This window comes from Simochromis diagramma, unplaced genomic scaffold (genome assembly GCF_900408965.1).
Source record: "Simochromis diagramma unplaced genomic scaffold, fSimDia1.1 OVJJ01000449.1, whole genome shotgun sequence".
Lineage (NCBI taxonomy): Eukaryota > Metazoa > Chordata > Actinopteri > Cichliformes > Cichlidae > Simochromis > Simochromis diagramma.
This window is the reverse complement of record NW_024387274.1, coordinates 1674345-1700452: the sequence shown is the minus strand read 5'-3', so window position 1 is coordinate 1700452 and position 26108 is coordinate 1674345. Positions and strand designations below refer to the sequence as shown.

Genomic DNA, 26108 nt, shown 5'->3' with positions numbered 1-26108 from the left:
GGAATCTGTCAAGGCCAGCTGGCTATGGCGTTATTTTTGTGCCACTATTCTGAGCGCACGTAAAAAAAATTTGCAGGTGCAGGTGTTGCATTTTGAGGAGAAATTTATTTTGAGCGAAGAAAAGCTAAATTTGAGTAAACAAACTTCATTGCTGCGTGCAAAAACTGTATTTCAGTGTTTACTATTATCCACACACACACACACACACACACACACACACACACACACACACTGCTCGTGCCTATGGTACGACAACTTTTCTCCGTGCCCCTGGTACACTGCGCAGAAACAGTTTGCCCCCCCCCCCCACACACACACAAAACAGCAGCCCCTCTCGCAATGTGTTGCTCGCGCTCTCAACATTTCTGCCTGTGCGTGCTCAACTCTTTCTCTACACCGTTATATTTGTGCCACAAAACCAGCCAATCACAGACTTGGATGCGAAAAAATCTGATTGGCTGTTCTGGTCTCCAATCAGCTCGAAATGACGAAATGCAATATCCCAGAATGCATTTTGTCCAAAGCTCAAACGAGGCAGTGGCGGAGGAACACAGAGTGGCGGAGTTTGAAATATTACTCTGTCTGGGTCACAAAATAAACTTTTAAGATATTTTCATGTGAGAATGTTTCTGTGTAAACTTCTAATATCTGCTCGATTCATCAAGACATCACATATTTGCATAAGAGCTCTAATGTTTTCGGAGATGCCTGTTACCCACCAGCTGACCGGGTGGTCACTCGGGTTAAACATAATATAAAAGGCTGAACTGACAAAAAAATCACTGACTTCACCAGCAGGTATTATAGGAAAAACCATAAAGCCTTTGAACTAAAACAAACGCTGTTGTGACAGTGATGTACACTGTGTTGTTGGTATATATGTATGATTTGTATCACCTTCATGTTTCCCTCTCACCACATATCCAAACCGATATCATGAGCAGCAGCTTTTACAGCTGTGGCTCCAGCAAACATCAGCTGATCCTAGAAAGTAATATTAAATAAAATTAAATAAATCAAGCTTGAACGTGCTGCTGTTGTTGTTTAGTGCGACATCCGCTGGTTTCCTGTTTCTGGTGCAAAGTGGGAGATAAACAAACGAGAGAGACGATCAGCTGATCATTGATCAGTTTCATGATTGAAGTAGCAACAGGAGAGGGAGGGGGAGAGAATGAGGGGAGTAGAGGCAGCTGTGCAGCAAAGACAGAATAACTTCAGCTTTGTGTCTTTTTTTCATTCTCCAGGACGAATCGCGTTCCTTTTCCCCTCAATACGGATGTGTTGTAATTGGTCCAGCCCAGAGTTGATCATGACCAATTGGCTAATCCACCACCTTTCATTGTTTATACCGTTACAAAAACAAACAAACAAACAAACATAAAAATGAAAACTCACATCAGCCCACCGGGAAAATGTGCGGGATGCTCAATGGCCAGTCCAGCTGTGCGGTCAGCTGGTGGGTAACAGGCATCTCTGAAAACGTCAGAGCACTCATGCAAATATGTGATGTCTTGATAAATCGAGCAGATATTTGAAGTTTACACAGAAACATTCTCACATGAAAATATCTTAAAAGTTTATTTTGTGACACAGACAGAGTAATATTTCAAACTCCGCCACTCTGTGTTCCTCCGCCACTGCCTCATTTGAGTTTTGGACGAAATGCATTCTGGGATATTGCATTTCGTCACTTCGAGCTGATTGGAGACCAGAACAGCCAATCAGATTTTTTCACATCCAAGTCTGTGATTGGCTGGTTTTGTGGCACAAATATAACGGTGTAGAGAAAGAGTTGAGCGCGCACAGACAGAAATGTTGAGAGCGCGAGCAACACATTGCGAGAGGGGCTGCTGTTGTGTGTGTGTGTGGATAACAGCAAACACTGAAATACAGTTTTTGCACGCAGGAATGAATTTTGTTCACTTAAATTTAGCTTTTCTTCACTCAAAATAAATTTCTCCTCAAAATGCAACACTTGCACCTGCAAAAATTTTTTTGCATGCGCTCAGAATAGTGGCATAAAAATAACGCCATAGCTGGCCCCGCCTACTTTCTGTTTCCATCATGGCCGTGTTGTGTGTTTAGCTGTGTATTGTGTGACCAAGTTTCTGCATCTAGAAGAGCTAGTTAGTTTTTTTCTGTATATACTGTAAATATTATAAAAACATTATGAATAATATTTTTATAATATTTACAGTATATATTATAAAGTATACAGTAATATTTATAAAGCAAATAGACCTGGTAGCTGTAGGGGTGGGAAACCTTTTTCTTCAAAACCATTTCTCCCGTGTAGGGAGGGAGGTTACACGCCTGTATTTAATTTTCGGATTTTCAGTCTAGTAGGTTAGTTGTGTTTTCATTCTTGATTGTTCTGTTTGTTGTCTTGGCTGTGCCCACACTGATGATTTCTGCATCAAATGAAAAATAAACTATTCTGTTTTTGAGACTGCAAATCTCACTGTAGCACTAATCCTTCCATTTTCAAGCTGTGCTTGTTCCTCGCTACAGTGGTCCCTCGCTATAATGCGGTTCACCTTTCGCGGCCTCGCTGTTTTTTTGTGCCATTTTGCATGCTTTTTTTTTTTTTTTACAGCGCATCGTGGTCTGCGTCCTGATCAGCTGTAGACCATTGTCAATCAATCTCCTCCGTGCCGTGCCTCCTGTACAGTACAGCATGTGTTCAACTTGTAAAATTCACATAAATCTTCGATCCTAGCAGTCTGACTCTGAAGTGCTGCACTGTATGTTTGTAAGTTTTCTCCCCAACAAACACAACAATATCGATGAAATTTTTTGCACCGTCAAAGGTGCCTGCAGTAGCACCCAAAAGGCAGAGGAAGATGCTAACAATGGCACAAAAAGTTAGACTTCCGGACATGCTAAAGGAAGGTAGAAGTTAGCGTATTTTTCGGATTATAAGGCGCATTAAGCGAAACAAAACAGTCAGATAAATCAAACTTTATTCAACTGATTCTTCTTGCTTCCTCTATTTCCGTAAAATTGATTCATTAATGTTGAATTCTCTGGCAGCTGCTCTGTTCTCATGTTCTGGACCGGAAAACAGGGTTTGATCTTTGGTTTCGTTCTATAATACTGGACTTTTTTTTTCTAACAAGGTTTGAACTTTGAGAGTTTAAACAAGAGAGAAAAGTGTGAAAATGTTCCTGCCTGTCTGAGAAAAGTGTATAAAGTGTGTAGTGAGGGGTTTCACAGCCTTAAAACATCTATAATAATTGTAAAAAATAAAGCTGGCTACGTCGCAGATTTCACTTATCGCAGGTTATTGTTAGAACATAACTCCCGCAATAAACGAGGGACCGCTGTATAGGATTGTCAGGGTGGCACAGGTTTTCAGGGGACTCCCTATCTGACTTGGTCCTGTTTAGATCACTCAGCTTTAGACACTGTTGAGACACCAATTTGACTTTCTTGTACCACTCTACTGAAATGAACATAAATGATTAACTACTCTCAAAACAGTATTTCAGGGGGAATAACTCTGGGAGTTAGCCCTGTAAGACCCAACCCATCAAAAAATAGCCAGAAAATTCAGATTTTTTTGGAACTGAGATGTTTATTAACCCTTATGACAAAATCCACAAAATGTTTTTGCTATATCATGTTCGTCATGATATATTTGTTATATATTTTTTGTATTGCACTTGATACATTGGCCATTTTTGGCAACTTTTTGTTAACAACAATGTTAATTTTAGACAAAAAAATAATTTTGTCCATAACATTTTGAAATTATGGCAAGTATTGATCATGTTGATGAGATAGATGTCTCAGTATCAAATATGGTACAAAGGGTATTATAGGGTTAATATTAATTAACAGAGCACGCAAAAGTTACTATTCTTCTGCATGGCCTGGTGTGATCAAACAATCTTGAGCTACTTTAAAAAAGCTAAATAACTGCTCACACTGTCAAGGCAATACACCAGACAATTACATTCACGCTCTTTGGTTCTGTCCACCAGTGCAGAAGTTTTGGCGCGAGATATGTGAAGACTTATCAAAGTGTCTGAAATGTAACATTCCAACTTCCCCCTTAGTGTGTTTGTTAGGCAGCTTAGATAATGTCACTTCAGAAAAGAATATAGCCCATATGGTTTTCACTGCCCTATGCATAGCCAAGAAAACTGTCCTCATGAACTGGAAAAATAAAAACAATCTTAATTCTAACCAATATAGAAATTATCTATTAGATTACATTAGTCTTGATACAGCCTCTGCCACCACATCAGATCAATTGCTCTGGGCTCCTTTGATCAGCTCCATCACCTAGTGGGGGTGGGGGGTCATAGTTTGGTCCCGCCTTCACTGTTGTGATTGGTGTGGCGGTAGGGACAGGCTTAGGGCGTCGGGGGGTTCCCCGGAGGCATCTTCCTTGAGGGGCTCAACCCGGGGTAGCGGTCATGTCCGGGTGGGGGCTCTTTTGGCTCTCGGGAGACTGTTTCCTCGTGGCTGCGTGCAGCGGGGCTAGGGGAGGGTCTGTGCTGACGGACGTGGGTTACTGACCTGGTAGCCTGTCTGCCCCTGGGTGGGTCCGGGATGGGCGTGAGGTTCTGGGGGCGCTCCGTCTCTGGGCTGGGGCCCTGACCGGGCCTCGGGGGCTTGGGTCCTGGTTTGTGTGTCGCCGGGGTTGTGGGCGGGTGGGTGCATGGGGGCCCATCCCTGGTGCAGGGTGCCGCCGGTGCGTCGAGCCGCCTGGGGGGCTCTTCAACTGGTAGGGGAGATTGTCACACCTTGCAGGAGCTTTCCTCTCCTCAGGAACTCTCTGCAGGAGGGGGAGACACAGGAGAGGTGGAGGAAGATCTCAGCCTGGGCGTCTATTGTCTCATGTAGTCTGGAAGATGAATGGATGGTGGGGTGGGTGCAGTTTTCTCTGTGGTGGGGTTGGGTGGACTGTCCCGGGCTCTGTGGGGCCGGGGGGCGCTGCTGCGCTGGGCCCCGGTCTGGATGGGCCTGGGCCCCCTTTCCCTGGCGGGGGGAGTATGGGAGTGCCTACTGGGGTCAGTGGGGGAGCTGGCCCCAGGGAGGGGTCACCTGCCCCTCCCTTCCTTCCCTCCCCATCTCCGGCTGCCTCCCTCTTCCCGCTCCACCACAACCACCCACACATGTAGGGCCTTGGAGTAGGGGTATGTCACCAGGGTGCAGAGGAGGCTACCCCCCCCCCCCCCCCCCCCCTGTCCCCTTCTGGCTGCCTCTGCCTCAATTTTATCCCACAACTTAGACATTCACATTACTCACACTCTCATTACGCATACATATAGGATCTTGGGGGTGGGCACGATACACGGAGTCCAAATTACCATCAGGGTGTACACCCCACCCCTGGCGTCGTTGCCCACCTCTCAATTTTGAATACACGTAGACATTGAGGGCCAGCAGGAGGGACTATGCGCTTACCTGCTGCTCTCTGGCAGGTAGCTCCATGCCCTCCTGGGTTTTAATTGCACCTTAGAACACACATGCATCAACACTACAATGAGCGGGTGGAGGGAGGTTTGGAGTCTTCTCTTCTCTGCGGCCTGCTGGAGCGGGGGGGCTAGGAGGAGGAGTTGGCCGTCCGACTGCGGTCTGGAGTGTGGGGCCTCCCTGCTGCTGCGGAGTCGGGGCGGTCTGCCTCTCCCCACCGCAGGGAAAAGGGTAACACCACCTGGGTCTGGGTGCAGTTCCCCCCTCCAGGGGCAAGGGTACCTAGACCCGGTTCGTAGAGTACGCTTGGGGAGTGTGACCGTGTGTACAGCGTCTCTTTATGTCTGTCTCCATGTTGGTTGAGTGTGGAGTAAGTGCATATGAGAGCATGAGGGTGGGAATGGATGTTTGTATCTGTGTGTGCCTGTATGTCTGTGTCTATATGTCAGGTTGGGTATCAGACGCCACCTCTCTGGGGACATCTCAGGCCCTCCAAGGTTTGGAGGCCTATCTCCACCCACCACCACTTCCCCTGCCAGTGGCGGACTCCCTCAGGTGTCGGTGCGTTGGTGGTTCTTTGTGTCTGGGGGTGGGCGTCCGGGTACACACCGCCTCACTCCTTGGCGGCCGCTTATCGGGGCCTGGAGCCTGGGGCTCGCTCGGGCCACTTCGGAGGTGGGGTGCCCCCGGCCTCTCGGCCTGGGGCTCGGTCACTCAGGTACAGCTGGCTGCCGGCGGAGCTCACGGGCGCGTCACTGCAACTCCCCCTGGCTTCTGCTCCACGGCTGCTGAGTGAGCCCTCATATGGGACTCTCCTCAGCTCTTACTGGGACAGTGGCGCAGCTGCCCCTCTGTTGGTCTTCCTTGGTCTCTTGTGTTCTGGGGGCCTCTGGATGTCTGGAGTTTTGATCTCCTCCATACCTGCTTCATGCCCTGGAGGACGGGGCTGTGGCCCCCCCACACTCCCTAGCAGATCGTTACATGGAGAAACCTTTGGAATGCAAGCATGCTGATCCACACAGGTATGCACACAGGTGTACACACGGGTATTCACAGACGCGGACTACAGCTTTCTTGGCTGCTGCCTCAAAGCACATTGTGCGCTGTCTATCTTGCGTGCTGCACAATATCGTTTATTATTTAGTATCTACTGATATCTACTGCTAGCTAGTTTATTGTGATGGTGCCGTTTTTTTTTTTATTTATTATGTTGCTCTTTGTTGTTTGCTTTCTCTTCTGTTTTTTTTCTCCATACAGGTGACCCAGGAGTTTTGTTCTTTTTTTTTTTTTTTTTTTTTTTCTTTCTTCCCCCCCTTCTCACCGTCTCTTCTCCCATTTGGTTTTCTTTCTCTCCCTCTCTTTCTTTCATTCTTTCTCCCTGTCCTATCCTCCAGTCATGTCTGTCCCGTTTGTAGCAACTGAAAATAAAATAAATTCATAATTATAATAAAGGTCAATCAAATGGACCAATATGGCAAGGCCATGACGATCCACTTGGTAAAATAAATCCGCTTGGCATCTTTCTTGGCCTTAAGACAACAATTCTGATGGCTATAGATCCAAACGGGACACAAAAAAAAAAAAAAAAAAAAAAAGCTAAATAGCTAAAATTTTCCATAAAGACATAATAAGGTGAGGCATCTGGAATCTCATAAAGTTTGTTGCTGGTTAGTTGATTTGTCCTGTTAATATGACTGGTGCACATATGTCTGTCCAGTTAGGTGGTAATACTGAATTTATGCATTTATCTTTATCACACAACCAAAAAACGACATCTAACAGCCATGTGCCATTGCCTACATCATAAACTTGCAAGCACTGTGCATGAGGTTTATAGTAGCACATATATATAAATCTATAAATCTCCCTCTTCTGCTTCATACAGGCTGACACAGTATTCTTGTGTCAGTGTGTTGACCCAGAAAAATACCACTGTTTAGTGGTGTTACATGTCTTAAAGATTCCACTCATGTTTGGGTTTTGGATGATATCAGCATCATCTTACTCATATCACAGGTGTCATTTTTTTGTGATATTCTCAAGTTACTCCCCCTGGACCATGCAAAAAGGGAAAATTGTGTTTTTATCATGTAGACGACAGGTGGTATGGATTTTTTTATGTCATAGGACAAGTCTGTCCTTTAGAGAAGTAGGGGTTGCTAAGGTAACTGTGAAGTGATCTGATACATGTGGGAGATAGATTGTTGCATGGAGAAATGAAGATAGTAGCACAAAATGTCTGTGACTACTTCTCAGTAAGACCAACGTCAGGTGGTTGAATGGTTCTGAGTGCACCTCACTGTATCCAGGGATGGTTTTTTTGCTCGTTAGACTTTTCCTGAGCAACTATAAGCGAATTCAGACTGACCAAGGGTGAGCAGCTGCATCTGTTAACACAGGTGCCATCATGGCACTGCTGCCTGTTTTGCTACTTCATCTGCTACACTGTTGCCTTTAGCTACCATGGTGTCAGTTTTCTGATATGCCGGGCATTTAATTGCTAGTACAACAGAGGGGAGTTGTAGAGCTTCTATTAATTGTGAGACAGCTTCCCCATGTGCTATTGGTGTTCCATCTGCTCAATGGAAGCCTCTCTGCTTTCAGTTGTTAGCGCTGACATGGCACATGGCACAAGCAAATTGGAGTAAACATTTCATCTTTTACCTGTAGCTATTTTACAGGCAGCTGTCAGGTTGTGGAGAGCACAGCTGAACAACCATTCGTGCTTGTATGGTTGTGAAAGTCTCAACAGCAGAGTTTAGTTGAACAGCGGCATAAGCAGCATAGTCAACCTTTTCATCCTGAAAAAAGGAGTTGTCCACAAATGAAGTAAGATCAGCAGCTATTGTTTTTATTGTGCAAATCCTCACGTGCTTAAGCTTCTCAGTATGCTGTAACAATCATGTGAGTTGCTATCAGTTGGCAACATCATCCTGGTTGCAGGGTGTGCAGTGTTGCACCAGTTGTTCAGTTCTGGAACTTTGAGAATTGCCTTCATAGCCCGTACACCTTGGTTGGGTAGAAACAAATCTGGAGTAGTAAACTGGTGTGATGTATGAAGTATCACTGGGTAGCCAATTGTCAATAAAGATGCCTTTTTAAAAGCTGCAGCTGCAGCTGCCTGGTCCTGATAACTGGGTGGCAGGCCAGCTTCTATGTTGTCAAGTTTAGTGCAGTAATAAGCTAGAGGCTTCATACATGGGGGTGTCTCGCATGAGTACAGCATTTCAATTTCATTCAGTTTCATTTATATATTGGTTTAAAGTAATCAGTAGCCATTGCCCAGTGATGGGGTAGACTATATATCTTTCTTCAGTGCCTCAAAGACTCCTTCTGCACCTTCTGTCCATTGCAGCTTGGCTTTATTGTTGCTTCAACCTATTGTCCATATTATAGCTGATCCACAGGCGGCTATATTCTGCCATTCACAGGAAAGAAAACACCTGGCCCATGGTTAACTGTTTGGGCGCTTTGGTCACAGCTTCTGTTTGGGAAGGAGCAATTAGCCTCCTTTCCAATCCAATCCAGTTTGATCTATATAGCACTTTAAAATGGCCAGCACAGGACCAAAGTGCTGTACAGAAAATAAGTTAAAAACAGTAGAATAAAAGAAAACACCAAAAATAAATAAACAAACACATAATACATAAAAATTAAAACAGCCCTATATTAAAAAAGAAAACAAGATAAAACAGCAAAGAATCAACTAAAAACAACTAAAATAAAACTAAAAACCCACATCTCACGTGGTGTCAAAGGCCAGGGTAAAGAAACAGGCAGGGAAGTGGCCTGTCTAATCTCTAAAGGGAGATTGGGAGCTGCTACAGCAAAAGCACGATCTCCTCTAAGTTTACGCCCAGTCCTGAGTACATTCAGGAGCAGCTGATCAGCTGACCTGAGAGAGCGGGTGGGTGTATAAGGCTGTAGCAGCTCAGAGAGATAAGATGGGACTAGGCCACGGAGAGCTTTAAAAGCAAATAAAAGAATTTTAAAATGAATCCTAAAAGAAATGGGCAGCCAGTGAAGTGAAGCTAAAATAGGGGAAATGTGTCCTAATGGCTTTTTTTTGCCAGCTGCCTGAGCTGAAAGAAGCTAGCTTTTTATCACTGCCTTAATCTGATTTTCAAACTTCAGATCACAGTCCACTTTGACCCCCAGGGTTGTGACAGCTAGTTTAACATACTGTGCCAAGGTATCTAAATACACATCGGGGGTCTCGGTGGGGCTACCAAAAACCATCGCCTCTGTTTTTTTATCATTGAATTTTAAAAAGTTAACAGACATCCAAGCCTCAATGTCATCGAGACACTGAAGTAATGGCTGTGTAGAGTATGTGCCTTTTTTCTTTAAAGGGACATAGATCTGACAGTCATCAGCATCCTTTCCCCACAAAGTTGTCTACCAAGACACTTCTGTGTGTTTTTGTTGGCTGAATTGCAATTCAAACCTAGGTCAGGTGGTATAGGTGTACTACTGTCCAAAGAGAATTTGTGAATCAAGGTGCATGTTAGGGTGCCTGGGTCGTCGACCCAGTGTTTTGTGTTTTTGGGCTTTTGTTACGTTTTGTCATCCAGCAATAAAAGCTGAGTTTTGGAGTGCACTTTTGCCTGCCGTGAGTCTGCACTTTGGGTCCTTTTCCTGCCTGCACACAGCCTTCACACGACAGTGCAAGGGTAAATGAAAAAAGCTGAACACAAATCAATCACAGTATACAGCTGAGCATCAGAAACAACAGTGTGAAGCAGTGATTCATGATGCATTGATTGCTCTGAGGCAATGGACCAAACAATAGTCTTGGAGTCAGGATGTTGAATTGCTAAAAATTGTTGTATTGCAGAAACTTATGATTTATTAACACTTCAATAGAGGGCGGATACCTATTGCTTGCTGTAGAGTAATTTCCATGGTTGTCTTACTCACCAGGATCTTGGCTGCCATCACAAACATTTATCAATATTCTAATGGTACCAATCACTGCTGCTGAAACATGAATTTGTTTATTTTCAGGTAGAATCCACTCAAGTACTTTCAGAGCAGATTCCCACATGGGACATAGTTTATGTGACTCATTCAAGCACGGTATCACCAATGCATGATGGGTCTTCATCTAGTATTGATAATAGTAAGTTCAATTCATGTCATACCAGAGTCGATCTATTGTTTAACGGGACAGTCGCTCCTTCAATGACCATGCTAATTGTAACCCCAACATACATTATTTGCACTAAAATAGAATAGGATAGGGTTACCGGGGCCCCACCCGGGAGCCAGGCCCGGGGAGGGTGCCCGAGGGCGAGTGTCTGGTGGCCGGGCCTTAGTCCATGGGGCCCGGCCGGGCACAGCCCGAAGAGGAGACATGGGCCCATCCTCCCGCAGGCCCACCACCCGCAGGAGGCGCCATAGGGGTCGGGTGCATTGTGTGCCGGGTGGTGGCCAGGAGCAGAGGCCCTGGCGGACTGACCCCCGGCTGCCAAGACTGGCAATAGGGACATGGAATGTCACCTCTCTGGTGGGGAAGGAGCCTGAGTTAGTGCGTGAGGTTGAGAGGTACCGGCTAGATATAGTCGGGCTCACCTCTACGCATGGCTTGGGCTCTGGAACCAGTCTCCTGGAGAGGGGCTGGACTCTGTCTCAGTCTGGAGTTGCCCCTGGTGAGAGGCGGCGGGCTGGGGTGGGTATTCTAATATCCCCTCAGCTTGCTGCCGGTACGTTGGGGTTTTTCCCGGTGGATGAGAGGGTTTGTTCCCTGCGCCTTAGGGTTGGGGAACGGGTCCTGACTGTCATCTGCGCTTATGCGCCAAGTGGCAGTTCAGAGTACCCAGCCTTCTTAGAGTCCCTGGGGGGGGGGGTGCTGGAAGGTGCTCCACCTGGAGACTCTGTTGTCCTGCTGGGAGACTTCAATGCTCACGTGGGTAACGACAGCGAGACCTGGAGGGGCGTGATTGGGAGGAACGGCCTCCCTGATCTGAACCCGAGCGGTGCTTTGTTATTGGACTTCTGTGCTAATCACAGTTTGGCCATAACGAACACCCTGTTCGAACATAAGAGTGTCCATAAGTGCACGTGGCACCAGGACGTTCTAGGCCGTACGTCGATGATCGATTTTGTAATCGTATCACCAGACCTGCGACCATATGTTCTGGACACTCGGGTAAAGAGAGGGGCTGAGCTGTCAACTGATCACCACCTGGTGGTGAGTTGGATCAGGTGGCGGGGGAGGACGCTGGACAGACCTGGTGCACCTAAACGCGTAGTGAGGGTGTGCTGGGAACGTCTAGCAGAGGCCCCAGTCCGCGAGATCTTCAACGCACACCTCCGGCAGAGCTTCAACAGCATTCCGAGGGAGACTGGTGAAATTGAGTCCGAATGGACCATGTTCAGCGCCTCCATTGCCGAAGCTGCTGCATTGAGCTGCGGCCGCAAGGTGGTTGGTGCCTGCCGTGGTGGTAATCCCCGAACCAAATGGTGGACACCAGAGGCTGAAGCAAAAACTCGGGTGTGGGAGGAGTTCGGAGAGGCCATGGAAAAAGACTTTCGGACTGCCTCGAAGAGATTCTGGCAAACCGACAGGCGTCTCAGGAGGGGAAAGCGGTGCTCTACCTGCACTGTGTATAGTGCTGGCGGAGCGCTGCTGACGTCGACTGAGAAAATTGTCAGGCGGTTTAAGGAATACTTCGAGGACCTCCTTAATCCCACTGACACGTCTTCCGAGGAGGAAGCAGAGTCTGGGGATGAGGGGAATGACCCGCCAATTTCCGGGGGCGAGGTCACTGAGGCAGTTAAACAACTCCTTGGTGGCAGAGCCCCTGGTGTTGATGAGGTCCGCCCCGAGTTCCTTAAGGCTCTGGACATTGTAGGGCTGTCCTGGTTGACACGCCTCTGCAATGTTGCGTGGAGATCAGGGGCAGTACCCGTGGACTGGCAGACCGGGGTGGTGGTCCCCATCTTTAAGAAGGGGGACCGGAGGGTGTGTTCCAACTACAAGGGGATCACACTCCTCAGCCTCCCTGGGAAAGTCTATGCCAGGGTGCTGGAAAGGAGAGTTCGTCTGCTAGTCGAACCTCGGATACAGGAGGAACAATGCGGTTTTCGTCCTGGTCGCCGAACACTGGACCAGCTCTTTATCCTCTCGAGGATACTTGAGGGTGCATGGGAGTTTGCCCAACCAGTCTACATGTGTTTTGTGGACTTGGAGAAGGCATTCGACCATGTCCCTCGGGGTGTCCTGTGGGAGGTGTTGCGGGAGTATGGGGTGTCTGGCCCATTGCTACGGGCCATTCGATGCCTATACAACCGTTGCAAGAGCTTGGTTCGCATTGCCGGCAACAAGTCGGACTTGTTCCCGGTGGGTGATGGGCTCCGCCAGGGCTGCCCTTTGTCTCTGGTTCTGTTCATAATTTTTATGGAAAGGATTTCTAGGCGCAGCCAAGTGGCGGAGGGCTTTCGCTTTGATGGCCTCAGAATCTCATCTCTGATTTTTGCGGATGATGTGGTTCTGTTGGCTTCATCGGGTGAGGGCCTCCAGCTCTCAATGGAACGGTTCGCAGCCGAGTGTGAAGCAGCGGGAATGAGGATCAGCACCTCCAAATCTGAGGCCATGGTTCTCAGCCGGAAAAGGGTGGAGTGCCCACTCCGGGTCGGGGATGAGTTCCTGCCCCAAGTGGAGGAGTTCAAGTATCTCGGGGTCTTGTTCGCGAGTGATGGGAGAAGGGAGCCGGAGATCGACAGACGGATTGGGGCTGCAGCTGCAGTAATGCGGACGCTGCACCGGTCCGTCGTGGTGAAGAGGGAGCTGAGTGTAAAAGCGAAGCTCTCAATTTACCGGTCGATCTACGTCCCTACCCTCACCTATGGCCACGAGCTGTGGGTAGTGACCGAAAGAACGAGATCGCGGATACAAGCGGCAGAAATGAGCTTCCTCCGAAGGGTGGCTGGCCTCTCCCTTAGAGATAGGGTGAGAAGTTCGGCCATCCGGGAGGGGCTCAGAGTAGAGCCGCTGCTGCTCCACATCGAAAGGAGCCAGCTGAGGTGGTTCGGGCATCTGACAAGGATGCCCCCTGGGCGCCTCCTGGGTGAGGTGTTCCAGGCATGTCCCACCGGGAGGAGGCCCCGGGGCAGACCCAGGACACGCTGGAGAGATTATATCTCTCGGCTGGCCTGGGAACGCCTTGGTGTTCCCCCGGATAAGCTGGAGGAGGTGGCTGGGGAGAGGGAGGTCTGGGCCTCTCTGCTTAGGATGCTTCCCCCGCGACCCGGCCTCGGATAAAGCGGATGAAGATGGATGGAGTTCTTCATTCTGTTGAGGTGTGGAATGAGAATGATTATACAGTTGGTGCTGTCCAGACTGCCTTAGTCTTGGTTGTTGGTCTGTCTGCTGCTGCCCTTTCTATCATTCATGTTAACTCATACCTCATCTGCCTCATGGACCTGTTGGATTAATGGTGTGCTGAAGGTTGCAGCATTGCTACAGCTAGAGCTGGTGCTTGTGGTTTGCTTCTGGATCAGTGGTCACCAACAGCACCTTTCATCTTGTCTTTCTTTTGTTTGGTTAGTTTTCCCAGCTTTAGTTGTCTCAGTTTATTTGTCAAACGTTTGTTCATTTTATTTGCTTGGTGTTTTTCCTTCCTATAATCGTTAACATGATGGACAATATGATCTACAACCAACAACCATGCCAGCTTATTCAGGCCTACCACATTCTCCACTTACTTTTGCACTTCATGTAGCATGGCCTCCACTGTCATTACCTTAAACAGGGTTTCTGTTCCAAATACTGCCTGTTTCACCTTTGAATCTGCTTTGAAAGTTGTGAAGAAATTTGGAAAGATATTAATCATCTGTAATTTTTTCTCCCTTCACTCTGGAGGGGTCTACTCTTTCTGGATAAAATGTTCTCAGTACCTCCTACATGTCTGTGTGATGTCCTCCAAACCCTTCACTGTCTTTCCTTTGGCATAACTGTGGGAGCTTAGCCTTGGTAAACACATCTCCAGTAACGCGTTTACCTACCACATGCATTAACAGAACTTTGATGTCTCCAGCATTACTCCAGCACTGCTCTCCTCTAAAGCACTGATAAATTAATTTGCTCCCTCAGTGAGGTCTGCCAGCTTATCTGCCAACCCTAGATTGCAGTAGGATCTTCTTTTGGGCCAGAAGAGTGATCAAAAGGACTTCCTTCTGGCACCAATGATTATTATTTTGATTCATTAATGGATCTTTAAAAGGATTCACTCTGTGATGAGAAAAGTCATTGGGAAAGTGAAGGATGTGTTTATGTAGTTGCTTTTCTTTTTGGAGAGAGTTTTCTTTCATGTTCCACTCAATGAGCCTTTGGACCCCCAGATCTGGTGAGGGATGCCACAGGGGCTGAATTTTGCTCCAGCTCTCTCATTTGGTATCCCCACGACCACACTTTTTACATGTGCCAGAAATTTCTTCCAACATCTCTGGTTTATTAATTTCTCTAGCAAATAGGGTGTGTATGGTACACGTGCAGATTTATTCTATCTGGTTGTTTCTCAGCTTCCATTGTTTCTCTGATTTCATTTTCCAGTTGGTCAGCTCTGCCTGCTATTTGGTCAGCATTCATTTTTTCGCTCCTTGTGTACTCCATCCAGTCCTTCAATGCCGACAGCTCTTCAGCCACTGTGCTGTCACAAGATGCTTCTGTGCTCTTAACCAGGCTTTCCTCTCCTGTGACCAAGGAGCCAAACTTCCTGGAACATTTAGAATTATGGGGTCATTCACCTCTCTGACTATCAGAGACTGTGTTAGTGTAGGAAAAGCTGTTCACATGCTGTTATTTACATCTGCATATACTGAATACTGAATACATGAATACTGAATGCATATACTATTATATATTGTACATATATTTATTAGTTTCAGATGTAGCCATTCTTGTATTTTGCTTTTTTACATTATTGTATTTTGCACAACTCTGTTGCTTGTGAAGCTCGCACACAAGAATTTCACTCACATGTGCTGTACCAATGTACCTGCACATGTGATGTGACAATAAAAGTGATTTGATTTGATTTGATTTGATCTTCATTCCAAAAACCTCTGGAATTCCCAAAAATGGATTTAATTCTAGGGCTGCTGTGAGTGTGGCTGATTACACAATCTGCTCGATTACTGCAGCTTGGCTTTGGTAAACACGTCTGCAGTGATGGGTTTACTAAAGCATCATCTTGATACTTCAATACTTAACCCAAAAATGTTCTCATTCCTTGAGTTTCTGTTTGTTTTGAGTTTATATTCAGGCAATGATTTCATCTTTACTGCTACTTCCCTTTTTTCTTTATAGATATCCCATTATTGTTTAATATGAGTTTACATAGTACAGTATTTAGCCTGTCTATTTTTTTATTGCATTTATACCATATCCTGTTTAATTTGCCTTATTTATTTATTTATTTATTTATTTATTCTGGTCGTTTTTTCATAACTTTATTATCAGTTTTGTCCTGATTACATTGTATCACCAATATATTATTCACCACTGCCCGTAGATTATAGATTGTTAATTTCAGCAATCACAGTCAGTGCTCCTATATAAACATTACTATCCCTAACAATGTCCACATTCAAGCATGCTCGGTCACATCTAATTTCTTGTTTTGCTTATACATGCGTGGTCTTAAGGTTTTTGCTTCTAGTTATACTTATTATTAACTCATGAATCACTTATAGTCGATTAGTCCACTGGAGGGCACCCTCATTGGTGCTTAGCAAGATTTTCTCTTTTACATTTTCTTTTTCTAGTCACACTTACTGGATCATTAATTGCTTAAGGCCTACATCTGCACTGCCATATGGGGTGGAGCATCATTTGATCCAAATGATCTCAGGATCAGCTCACTGTCACAAGCGATGGCGGGGACTCAAGCGCAGAGCAGAGTTCAGTTTTATCTACACAATCATCAGGTGCAGAATATATACAGTGGGGGAAATTCGGAGTTACTAGGGTCCAGGGGGAAAATCCGAGAAGGGGAAGCTCTCTCACACATGCTCTCTTCTTCACACATGTCCACACAGCGGGTAGGTTACGGGTCCAGGAAAACTACTCACAAGAGAGATCGGTTACGCAGAATCACAGATTTACACACAGAAACTTCACTGAGGCTAGAGGCTCACTAATGTGTTTCACACAATCATCCAGCGTTGAGACTGCGTCTCGGCCTTAAATGGCAGACACATAATGGCAGCCTGACGGGCAACAGGTGTGAGGGCCAAGGGCGGGAGCCCGCAGTGAGCTCCGCCCAGGCGGAGAGGCAAGACAAAGAGAGAGTAAACAAAAACACATGCAGCCTTGCGGGGCCGGCTGCACAGGCACGGGGACCATGACACTCACTCCACTTTAGTTACAGTCATTCTCTTCCTTTCTGTCATTTTCAAAAATGTTTTCCTTTTTCTAATTACTTTTAAATCTCTCTGCTAGCACCTTTTTCTTTTCTTCTTTCCTTATTTAAAGGATTACCTTCACATAATACTCTAATCAACTCACACACCTATATAAATAATATACAGCAATTTCACTCTTATTGTACACTTCACTGAAAACTGTTGTGGTCTCTGTGAGCCCCTTCACAAGTGAAGTTTTCACAAGATGGCGCGGCCACGTCCAGACGCCTTCCTGACCGCTCCGCTCCGACTCAAACCAGAAACCGTGGATGGACAGATCGATCCGCACTGCAGTAAACGCCAGGACCGCCTCCTACAACGCGGGTCTCGCCACTGGCGATATGAGCGCCTACAAAGCGGCCTCATACGGCGTGCGGCGCGCGGTGAGAGATGCCAAACGCAGGTACCGGGAACGTGTGGAGTCCCGCTTCCACCAGGGCGACACACGGAGTATGTGGCACGGACTACGCACCATTACGGACTACAAAGCCAGGGACACTGCGCCGATCAACGCCGACTCTGCATTCACCAACGAGCTGAATCAGTTCTACGCCCGTTTCGAGGTTAGCCAGGCGGCTAATGCTATCTACCGCCTGACTACCGAGGACAGTGACGTCATCAGCGAGAGCCCGGTGACCAGCATCGCGGAGCATGACGTCCGAGCGGCACTGAGGAGAGTGAACACAAGGAAAGCGGCGGGGCCAGACGGCATCACCGGCCGTCTGCTGCGCTGCTGTGCTGACCAGCTAGCAGGTGTGTTCACTTACATCTTCAACGAGTCCCTGGCGAAGTCTGTGGTCCCCACATGCTTCAAAAGATCCACCATCATCCCTGTGCCCAAGAACAGCAAACCCTCATCCCTGAACGATTACCGGCCAGTTGCACTGACCTCGGTAGTAATGAAGGTGTTTGAGAGGCTGCTGAAGAACATCATCTCCTCCTCCATCCCAGACACCTGCAGTTCGCCTACAGATCCAACAGATCCACAGAGGATGCCATCGCCCACGTCCTACACACCACTCTCAGCCACGTGGACAAGAAACAGGGTAACTATGTGAGAATGCTGTTTGTTGATTACAGTTCAGCGTTTAACACAATAGTGCCCTGCAGACTGTTCACAAAGCTGAGGGATCTGGGACTTAACAGCCGTCTGTGTGCATGGGTGTTGGACTTCCTCACTGGCAGAACTCAGGTGGTGAGGGTGGGCAGGTGCTTCTCCAACAGCATCACCATCAACACAGGAGCACCTCAGGGATGTGTCCTCTCGCCACTGCTCTACTCCCTCTACACTTCAGACTGTGTGGCCACCCATGGCTCCAACACCATTGTGAAGTTTGCTGACGACACAGTGGTGTTGGGTGCCATCTCCAACAACGATGAGGCGGCCTACATGGATGAAGTGAAGAATCTGGCATCGTGGTGCCAGGACAACCACCTCCAGCTGAACGTCAGCAAGACCAAGGAGCTGGTGGTGGACTTCAGAAGGGGTCAGCACAGAGACTACAAGCCCATCATCATCAATGGAGCTCCAGTGGAGAGGGTGCAGTCCTTCAAGTATCTTGGTGTCCACATCTCCTCAGACCTGACATGGGCTGCCCACATTCAGGTCCAGACCAAAAAGGCTAGGCAGCGCCTGTATCACCTACGACAACTGAGGAAGTTCAGGGTCTCTCCAAAGATCCTCAGGATTTTCTATACAGGCGCTGTGGAGAGCATCCTCACACAGAACATGACATCGTGGTTTGGGAACAGCTGTGTGAAGGACCAAAAAGCTCTCCAGAGAGTGATCCATACAGCAGAACGCTGCTGCAGGATTGCTCTCCCCCCGCTTCAGGACACCTACACCAGGAGATGCCGGACTAGAGCAGAGCAGATACTGAAGGACCCGTCCCGTCCTGGCAACAAACTGTTCCAACTTCTGCAATCTGGTGGAAGGTTCCGCATCTTCCGGGCAAGGACAGAGAGACTCAAGAGGAGCTTCTATCCCCAAGCCATCCGGGCCCTAAACACACACACCCGCCCTCTCACATCATCTATAATTGACTGAGTCAGGACTCTTCCAGACACTAAACCAAGGCACAATGTACATTTCAATTCCTTTAATTTTAAATATGTTTATATTGTCTATCCTGTAAAATAGTCAGATGTCTATTCATATTAATGTACAGAATTCACCTGCTTGCTGCTACTACTGCACATTCACCCAGTGTATATACTATATGTCTGTATATATATATATATATATATATATATATATATATATATAATGTTCTTCCTCTACACCCCCCCCAATTTTTGCACATGTCGAGGAGCGTGTCAGGCTACATTTCACTGTGTGTTATACTTGTATAACTATGCATGTGACAAATAAAGAACCTTGAACCTTGAACCTTCATGATGCATGTTTACACATTTTTTATAAACCATATATTTACTGGAAGTCATGTGCTAGTTTGATTTGATTCTATTCTGACCGTTGTTTCATGGTCAGAAACACTAAATTAATATGTCAGCAGTCGCTGCAGGAAGACAAGCAGCAACTTGTCAATGGCACAGAAGACCTGCTCAGCTCCTTAAAGCTGAAAGTAAGTGTGATAGTCAGAAAATGAAGCCTATTATCAAGTAGGCTGTGCGACTCGCTGATTAATGGTCTCAATAGCTGCACTTCACCTTCACAGTTTGATAGTTTTTGCTTGTATCTGCATCTTTCTTAGAAAATGATGAGCAAAAATGTTGTTCCATGTTATCAGTTTATTTATTGATTCACAAAGGAGCTATACCTATATATTCTTCTTGTTGTCACACATCCGCAGGTACAGCTGGAAGACCACAGAATGGACAGAGTGCAAGGTGGACATGCTACTGAGCCAGCAGGACCGCCGACGTGGAAACCATACAGGAATGTGTGGAGGTGGTACTCAGACTCGGGAGGTGTACTGTGTGCAAGCCAGCACTGACACACCATCAAACCTTAGTCCTCTCAGGAGCAAAGAAGGTAATTTTTCATCCTTAATCATCCTTGCAAGAACTGATTTCAAAGGTAAGACAAGCAAACAGCAAAGGAGCAGAATGAATGGAAAATATCTGTCTGAATGACAACACTGTGTATTACTTGAAGTGTTGCTTAGATTGAGAAAGCATTTTGTGTTGTAATTCTCATACTAATTTTTTATATATGCATGCTATTTCAACAGAGGTGGCATGCATAGTACAGACATTGTATAGTGCAGATACTTGTGTTAAGAAATACTCTAGTAAATTTTGAAGTACTGAGTCAACTTCTTTACTCAAGTAAAAGTGAATACCATAGGCATAAAGCAAGAAAATAAAAAGTAGCTCAGTGAAGACAATTCTATCATCTATTTTCGTGCACAGGTAACTGGGCCTTCTGCAAATATAATATTAGTGCATGACTAAATACTAGTTTTATTCAAACCTAAATTCTAATGGATGTATTTGAATCTGTTACCTAGGACACAAGCAGTAAAAGAGAATTTAAAAAAAAAAAACCATTTTCTGTTGCCTACATGGTAGAGGGGGACACAAACCTGAACAGAACAATGAGGGGTTAAAGTGAGAGTCTGCAAGTGAGGGAACACTAAGATCTGTTGTCGTGGCTCAGCATATACTGTATACTTTCTTAATAATAAACAGTATACTGTAAAGGTAGGATAATGATTGGATTCACTGAATGAATCTAAGCATCATCATCTTAAATGTAAATTAATCTCTGCTACACTTGATGTAACCCAACAGTAGCCATAAGCACCACAGCCACAGTGTATCAGTGCACAACACAGTGCTTTACAGTAAAAAATCACCACATGTAAGCTAACCTGTTTATCCTGCATAAAACTACCCAGAATGTAATACAACATTTGAATAACACAAAATTAGTATACTTACTTTTTGCAGGATGCTTCACATGACATTACATATAATTTTTAAATCTGCAGTGTTACTAAGCAGCCCTTACATTTAAATGTAACCTCTCTTCTTCCTGTCCTGTTTTGCCTTTTCTTAGATCTTTCACTATTTCTGAGTGAAGTTAGCTCTCCTTTGTTTTTCTCCCTGGAACTAAGTCAGGAACTTTAGCTACCAACACACTGTGCAACAGCCTGTATTCAAATTGTTTGTTTGTTTGCTGATGTTTGTTGAGCTAATTAGAAATGTTGTAGAAAGGTTATTTAATGTAAAAACAATATTCCCTTTATGCTTATCCCTCTTAACCCTCTGGTTTGTTCAAAATCACTTTCAGCTTGTTCGTGGCCAAAAGTGGCCAACAGATTAGGTCTGTAATTGTTTTATTATTTTTATGTTTGTTTGTTTTTTGCCATTTTTTTCTGCATAAAGCTTTTAAGTAACTTCAGTTCTTTTCATAAATATAAGATAATTATTACTTTTTAAATTTATAACCCTTTAAACACCAGTTTGTTTGTCCACTGCACTAGCTGGAAGACAACCTCAAATCTCGCAATTGTATATAATTGCATTGCTACTGAAATTTCTTGTATTATTTTTTTGACTTGGTTTTTAAGATTAGCATCAGTGCTGTTCATCAAGACCAAAATTTCAATCAAATCCATAATTTTAACCCTTTAAATACCAGTTAAATCACATAATTTTAATGATTTACATAGGGATAAAAGCATAAAATCCCCATTTTTTTCTAAATAATACATGCAAACTGATTTATTTTCTAACCATGATGGAGGTTAGATGCATAGCAATGATTAAAAGTATCAATGACTTTTATGCATCTTTGGGTTTTTTTGCAGTGACAGAAAAACAAGAAAAATCCCTCTCAGCTTGTTCGTGGCCAAAAATGGCCACCCCCTGTTTATGTTTACCAAATACTATAAAATTAATATATATTAAAACATTTTTCTACTTTCGTTGACTTGATTTTTTAAATTAGCACCACTCCTAGTCATGAAAACCAAAATATAATTCATATTGATATATTATACCCTTTGAATACCAGTCAGATTATATATTATTACTACGCTTTTGCACCTTTTGCACCTTCTTCTCATTTTTTGGTGGGGTGTGGGTCACACTCTGGTTCAGACTACTGTATCTTGAGATCATTGGCAGAAGTGGCTGAGAATTAGGGACAAGGGTGTCTTGCAGTTGTTGAGGTCACAAGCATGTGTCCCAGCTCTCCCAGGATCACTCTTCATTTGTAGGTTGTAGAGCACTCCCCCACTTCAGTGAAGTTGTTTCCGGTGGGACAAAGACATCGTATCCCAAGACATCCAGGAGACTGGAGGAAAGAGCCATCAGTTAGTTTTCCTTCTACAACTCAAGGTGCCAGCATCCTCTCTAAGTTATCCAAGCTGTATTTGTGCCTATTGTAGTCCAGGATTGCTTCTTGCTTCCAGGCTTCCTCTATTACCCATCACTAACTGCTGGTTCCCTGTGTGTTGTGGTCAAAAGAAGCGCATTCCTCTGTTGCTTTGGCATGTGAGATATCGCCGTGGTAATTTTGGTGAAGCCAAAGACAGACAACAAAATCTTCCACTGTTGCAACTGGAGGAGCTGGGGAGGAAGCTCTGGGTTTTTCCCCTGTGCCAGTTTTCATCTGAGGAGTTCCTCTGCCAATGTGACCGAAGTAAAGACGTTGTCCTCGGAGCTCCTCCGTCAGTTGGAGTCTGAACCCCATGCCTTTTTTTTTTACTTCCTGAGAACTTCCAGTGTTGTCATCCAACATGCTTTGTATTGCTTTATTCTGGTGTAAGCTTACATCTCCACTTCATCTATAATCCTCCAATCCTCACACCTTCGCCTCCTGTGCAGGTTCGTAAGGGTGCACAGCAGCTAAAAGACCGCCTTTGTTTTAAAAAAGTCAAAAGTAGATCTCAGGCTGCTAATGCAGGAAACTGCATACAGGGTGAGCCCTGGTTTGATACCAGTGGGTACTGGATTGTAGAGCAGTCTCTCTTCAGTGGTGGGACCCACATGGTTTTCCTTTCGTGAGGGATCCACTCAGTCACCGGCTCCTCGGTCTCAGAAAATGCTCCTATGTTCTTTTCCATCAGTTGCTCAGCCTCCACCTCCATGCCCCCCCAACCCCAATCCTCCCCCAAAGAAGAGGATTCAGGCACTGGCTAGTACTCATCATCAGTGGTAATGTGGTCAGCTTCTTTGGAGATTGTCCTCTCATCATCTGGAGAAGAAGTTTCTTCATCTTGGGCAGATGTCTTTTCTTCAAGGGCAGAGGACTGCTTGAAGAATAAATGATCTGGAAGCTGTTAGGCTTACTTACAGCAGTAGCACTGTCTGTACCTGCATAAACTCCAGGACATGTTTATAAACAGTGTTTGTTGTCGTTTGTGCTGCAGCTGTAGCTGTAGCATTGAACTCTGCAAAATGTCCTGTGATCGGGTTTTGTTTTGTTTTGTTGAGTTGATATTTTGGGTATGGTATCTTTTTATGAAAAATACAAGAGTAAAAGTGCTTTTAACATGTGCTTCAAAGCTGAGTTTGACTGGGAACCTCAAAGCTCAATAGTCTGCATCGACAGAAATTCACTGCAACCTGTGGTAATGTTTGATGTGTCATAATTTATTCCAGTCTATCTTGCAAATACATGTTTGTGCTGCAATGTCATGCACAAACACAAACTATTAGATCCTTAAGATCAAACCTATGTCAAAATTGTTTCATTATTTTGGTCCATTGGAGTGTGGTAAGCCATCAAAGGCCGCTACTAGAAACGAGGAATATTACATGAAATTGCTTGATTGGCCAAAAATGGGTAAATGATGTAATTTGGTAAAAAACATTAAAAACTACAATTTTCATGTGTTGAGTTTAGAATGAAAGAAAATTTACCTAAATCGCAGGATATAGTACTGTCAATAACAAGGAATCAAAAAAGGTGGTTATAATGGGTTTCAATTGGCCAAAAATGGCCACGATAGAGCCAAGAGGAACAATTTGGTGTACAGTGAATATTATTGACATTATTAAGGACCTGATGTTGAAAATTAAAAAATCTGAAAAAAATACACACCTTTGGGAAGTTTCATTCCATTTGCATTAACAGAACGAAAATGGTTGAAAAAAAGAAAAGTGAAGTGGCCACAAATGGCCAGGATAGAGCCGGTTAAGCTAGATGCTCACTACAACATACAGACACCTGCACCCATTCCCGGCCCACTTAAACTACTGAGTATAACGCTATAAATTATACCTTTGAACCTAAAGTAATGAGCCTGATTTGAAAATGTCAGGAGTAGAAATACAGATATTTGTGTTGAAATGTGGGGGGTAAAAGTAAAAAGTAAAAAACAAGAAAAATAACTACTGAGATAAAGTACAGATACCTGAATATTCTACTTACCTACAGTAACAAAGTATTTATACTTTGTCACTTTCCAACTCTGCAACGTATGTTGTTTTGAAACCAAGTTGTTGTTGGTCAAAGGCATGTGCCAGGTTTTCTGTACTCTGGTTTTAAGTAGTGGTCGGCGGATCGATCCAAATATTGACTGTATCGATACCAAGTCGTCATCGGTATCGGATCGAGATAGCCTGATGAGGTCGATTCTTTACTTTAAGTTACTCTCTTGTTTGCAATGCTGCAGATGAAAGACGAGACAGCCAGGTCGCCAGACTCACCGCTCCTGTGTCAGCGCAGAGCAGGCACACTTTGTCCCCCCCCCCCTCTTGTGTTCAGATGTTGCGCTGTCACGTGACGTGACGCTTTGGGGGTTTCTCAACAATACTTGTTTGTTTTAATTTGTTTACCGGTTTCCGTGCACTTTTTAATTTAAGATTTTTCTAAAAAACAAATGATAATACAGCATTTCTATTTAATTATAAACTCTGTCCTAATTATGTCCTGGGATTTAACTATTTAATAATAAAAAAGGAAACATCACAAAAGACACTCAAGGTCATGAAAATTAATTGAGATTTAGCAATTCAATGACGCATCCACCTTATTTATAGAAAAGTATTGGTATTGGTGATGCAGTATCGCACACCACTAGTTTTAAGCATTTAATGGTGGCATTGTGGTTAGTACTGTCACTTCTTATTAAGAGGGTTCCTGGTTCAAGCCCTGGCTGTGGGAGGCCCTGCTGTGTTCAGAGCACTCTGGCTTATTCCTCACAGTCCAAAAATATCAATGTTGGTGGTAAATAAGCCACGTATGTCAGGTGCTGTATAAATGTTATATTCTAAAGTGCTTTAAGAGGTCAGGAAGACTATAAAAGGGCTTTCTAAACGTGTTTACAGTAAAACAAATTATCCATTAAAAGTCTAGTATTTGTTAATAATTCCTCAGCTTGTTTTCACGCAAATTCAAATTTCCAAAATTTCCAAATGCAGTCAGTAACAGCTACACAATGATAAGTAAGTAAAAGTAATTTTTTATTGATATAGCATCTTCCAAGATAAATATAAAAAGTGCTTCATAACAAAAATGCTAAAATGATCTTTAGCTGAGTGAGAGAGTTGCAGAGTTTCTGTCTAATATAGTTTTCAGCTTTGCATGCTGCACAGTGAGCAGGCTTCGAGCAGCCCTCAGGGACCTGCTTGCGACGTATGGATTAAAAGTAGGTCTGTAAAAGTTCTTGATGCTTTGGCTATGTTGAGCTCTAAAAGTCAAAGAAAGATTCTAAAGTGGACTTTGACATTGATGGAAAGCTGGTGTAATTGAATTAGCAAGAGTGTAATGTAAAGACTTAGTGAGGGAGGTTTTTCTAATACAAAGTAACATAAGTAAATCATCAATCATTTACAGTTAGAAGTGACACGCATTGTGAAAAGCCAGATATTAACACATTTAAGTGAGCGCTAAAAGTTGCTAAGCTTTGTGTAGTGAATATGGCAAGACCGAGAGTTTGCATTACCTTAACCTTAGGTTCAAGCAAGGACTTGTGTTTTCTCTCCATTAAACTGGAAAAATCCCTGTCAAAAACACTGTACTTCCGTTCAGTATCCCGGAGCGTACGACTGAAAAAGGCGAGCGGTTGCCAGAGACCTGAAACCCGCTGTTCCAACACTCCACCCACTGCCACGTCCGAGGCGTCGGTGGTCAACGCGATCTCCGCCGACGGAAGCGGGTGGGCCAGCAGGGCGGCGTCAGCCAGCGCAGACTTGGCTGCGGAAAACGCACGGACGCGTTCAGGCAGCCAGTCAACCGGATCTTTGGCTGTTTTACCTTTTAAGGCAGCATAGAGTGGCTGTAGCAGGTGGGCAGCTCTGGGGAGAAAGCGGTTGTAAAAATTTATCATCCCCAAGAACTCCTGCAACGCTTT

General features: G+C 44.9%; 1 protein-coding gene across 2 annotated transcripts in view; it reads left to right on the top strand.

Moving 5' to 3' along the window:
* The window catches only part of thsd7aa (thrombospondin, type I, domain containing 7Aa), a 178677-nt gene that overhangs the window by 49203 nt on the left and 103366 nt on the right, over positions 1-26108 (top strand). For both annotated transcript variants that reach the window (XR_005691678.1, XM_040002628.1), the window contains exon 4: positions 19650-19831. Coding sequence is in view for 1 of the 2 variants with exons in the window: in XM_040002628.1 (XP_039858562.1) it covers positions 19650-19831 (182 nt within the window). In the remaining variant the exon portion in view is untranslated. The remainder of the gene's footprint in view (positions 1-19649; positions 19832-26108) is intronic.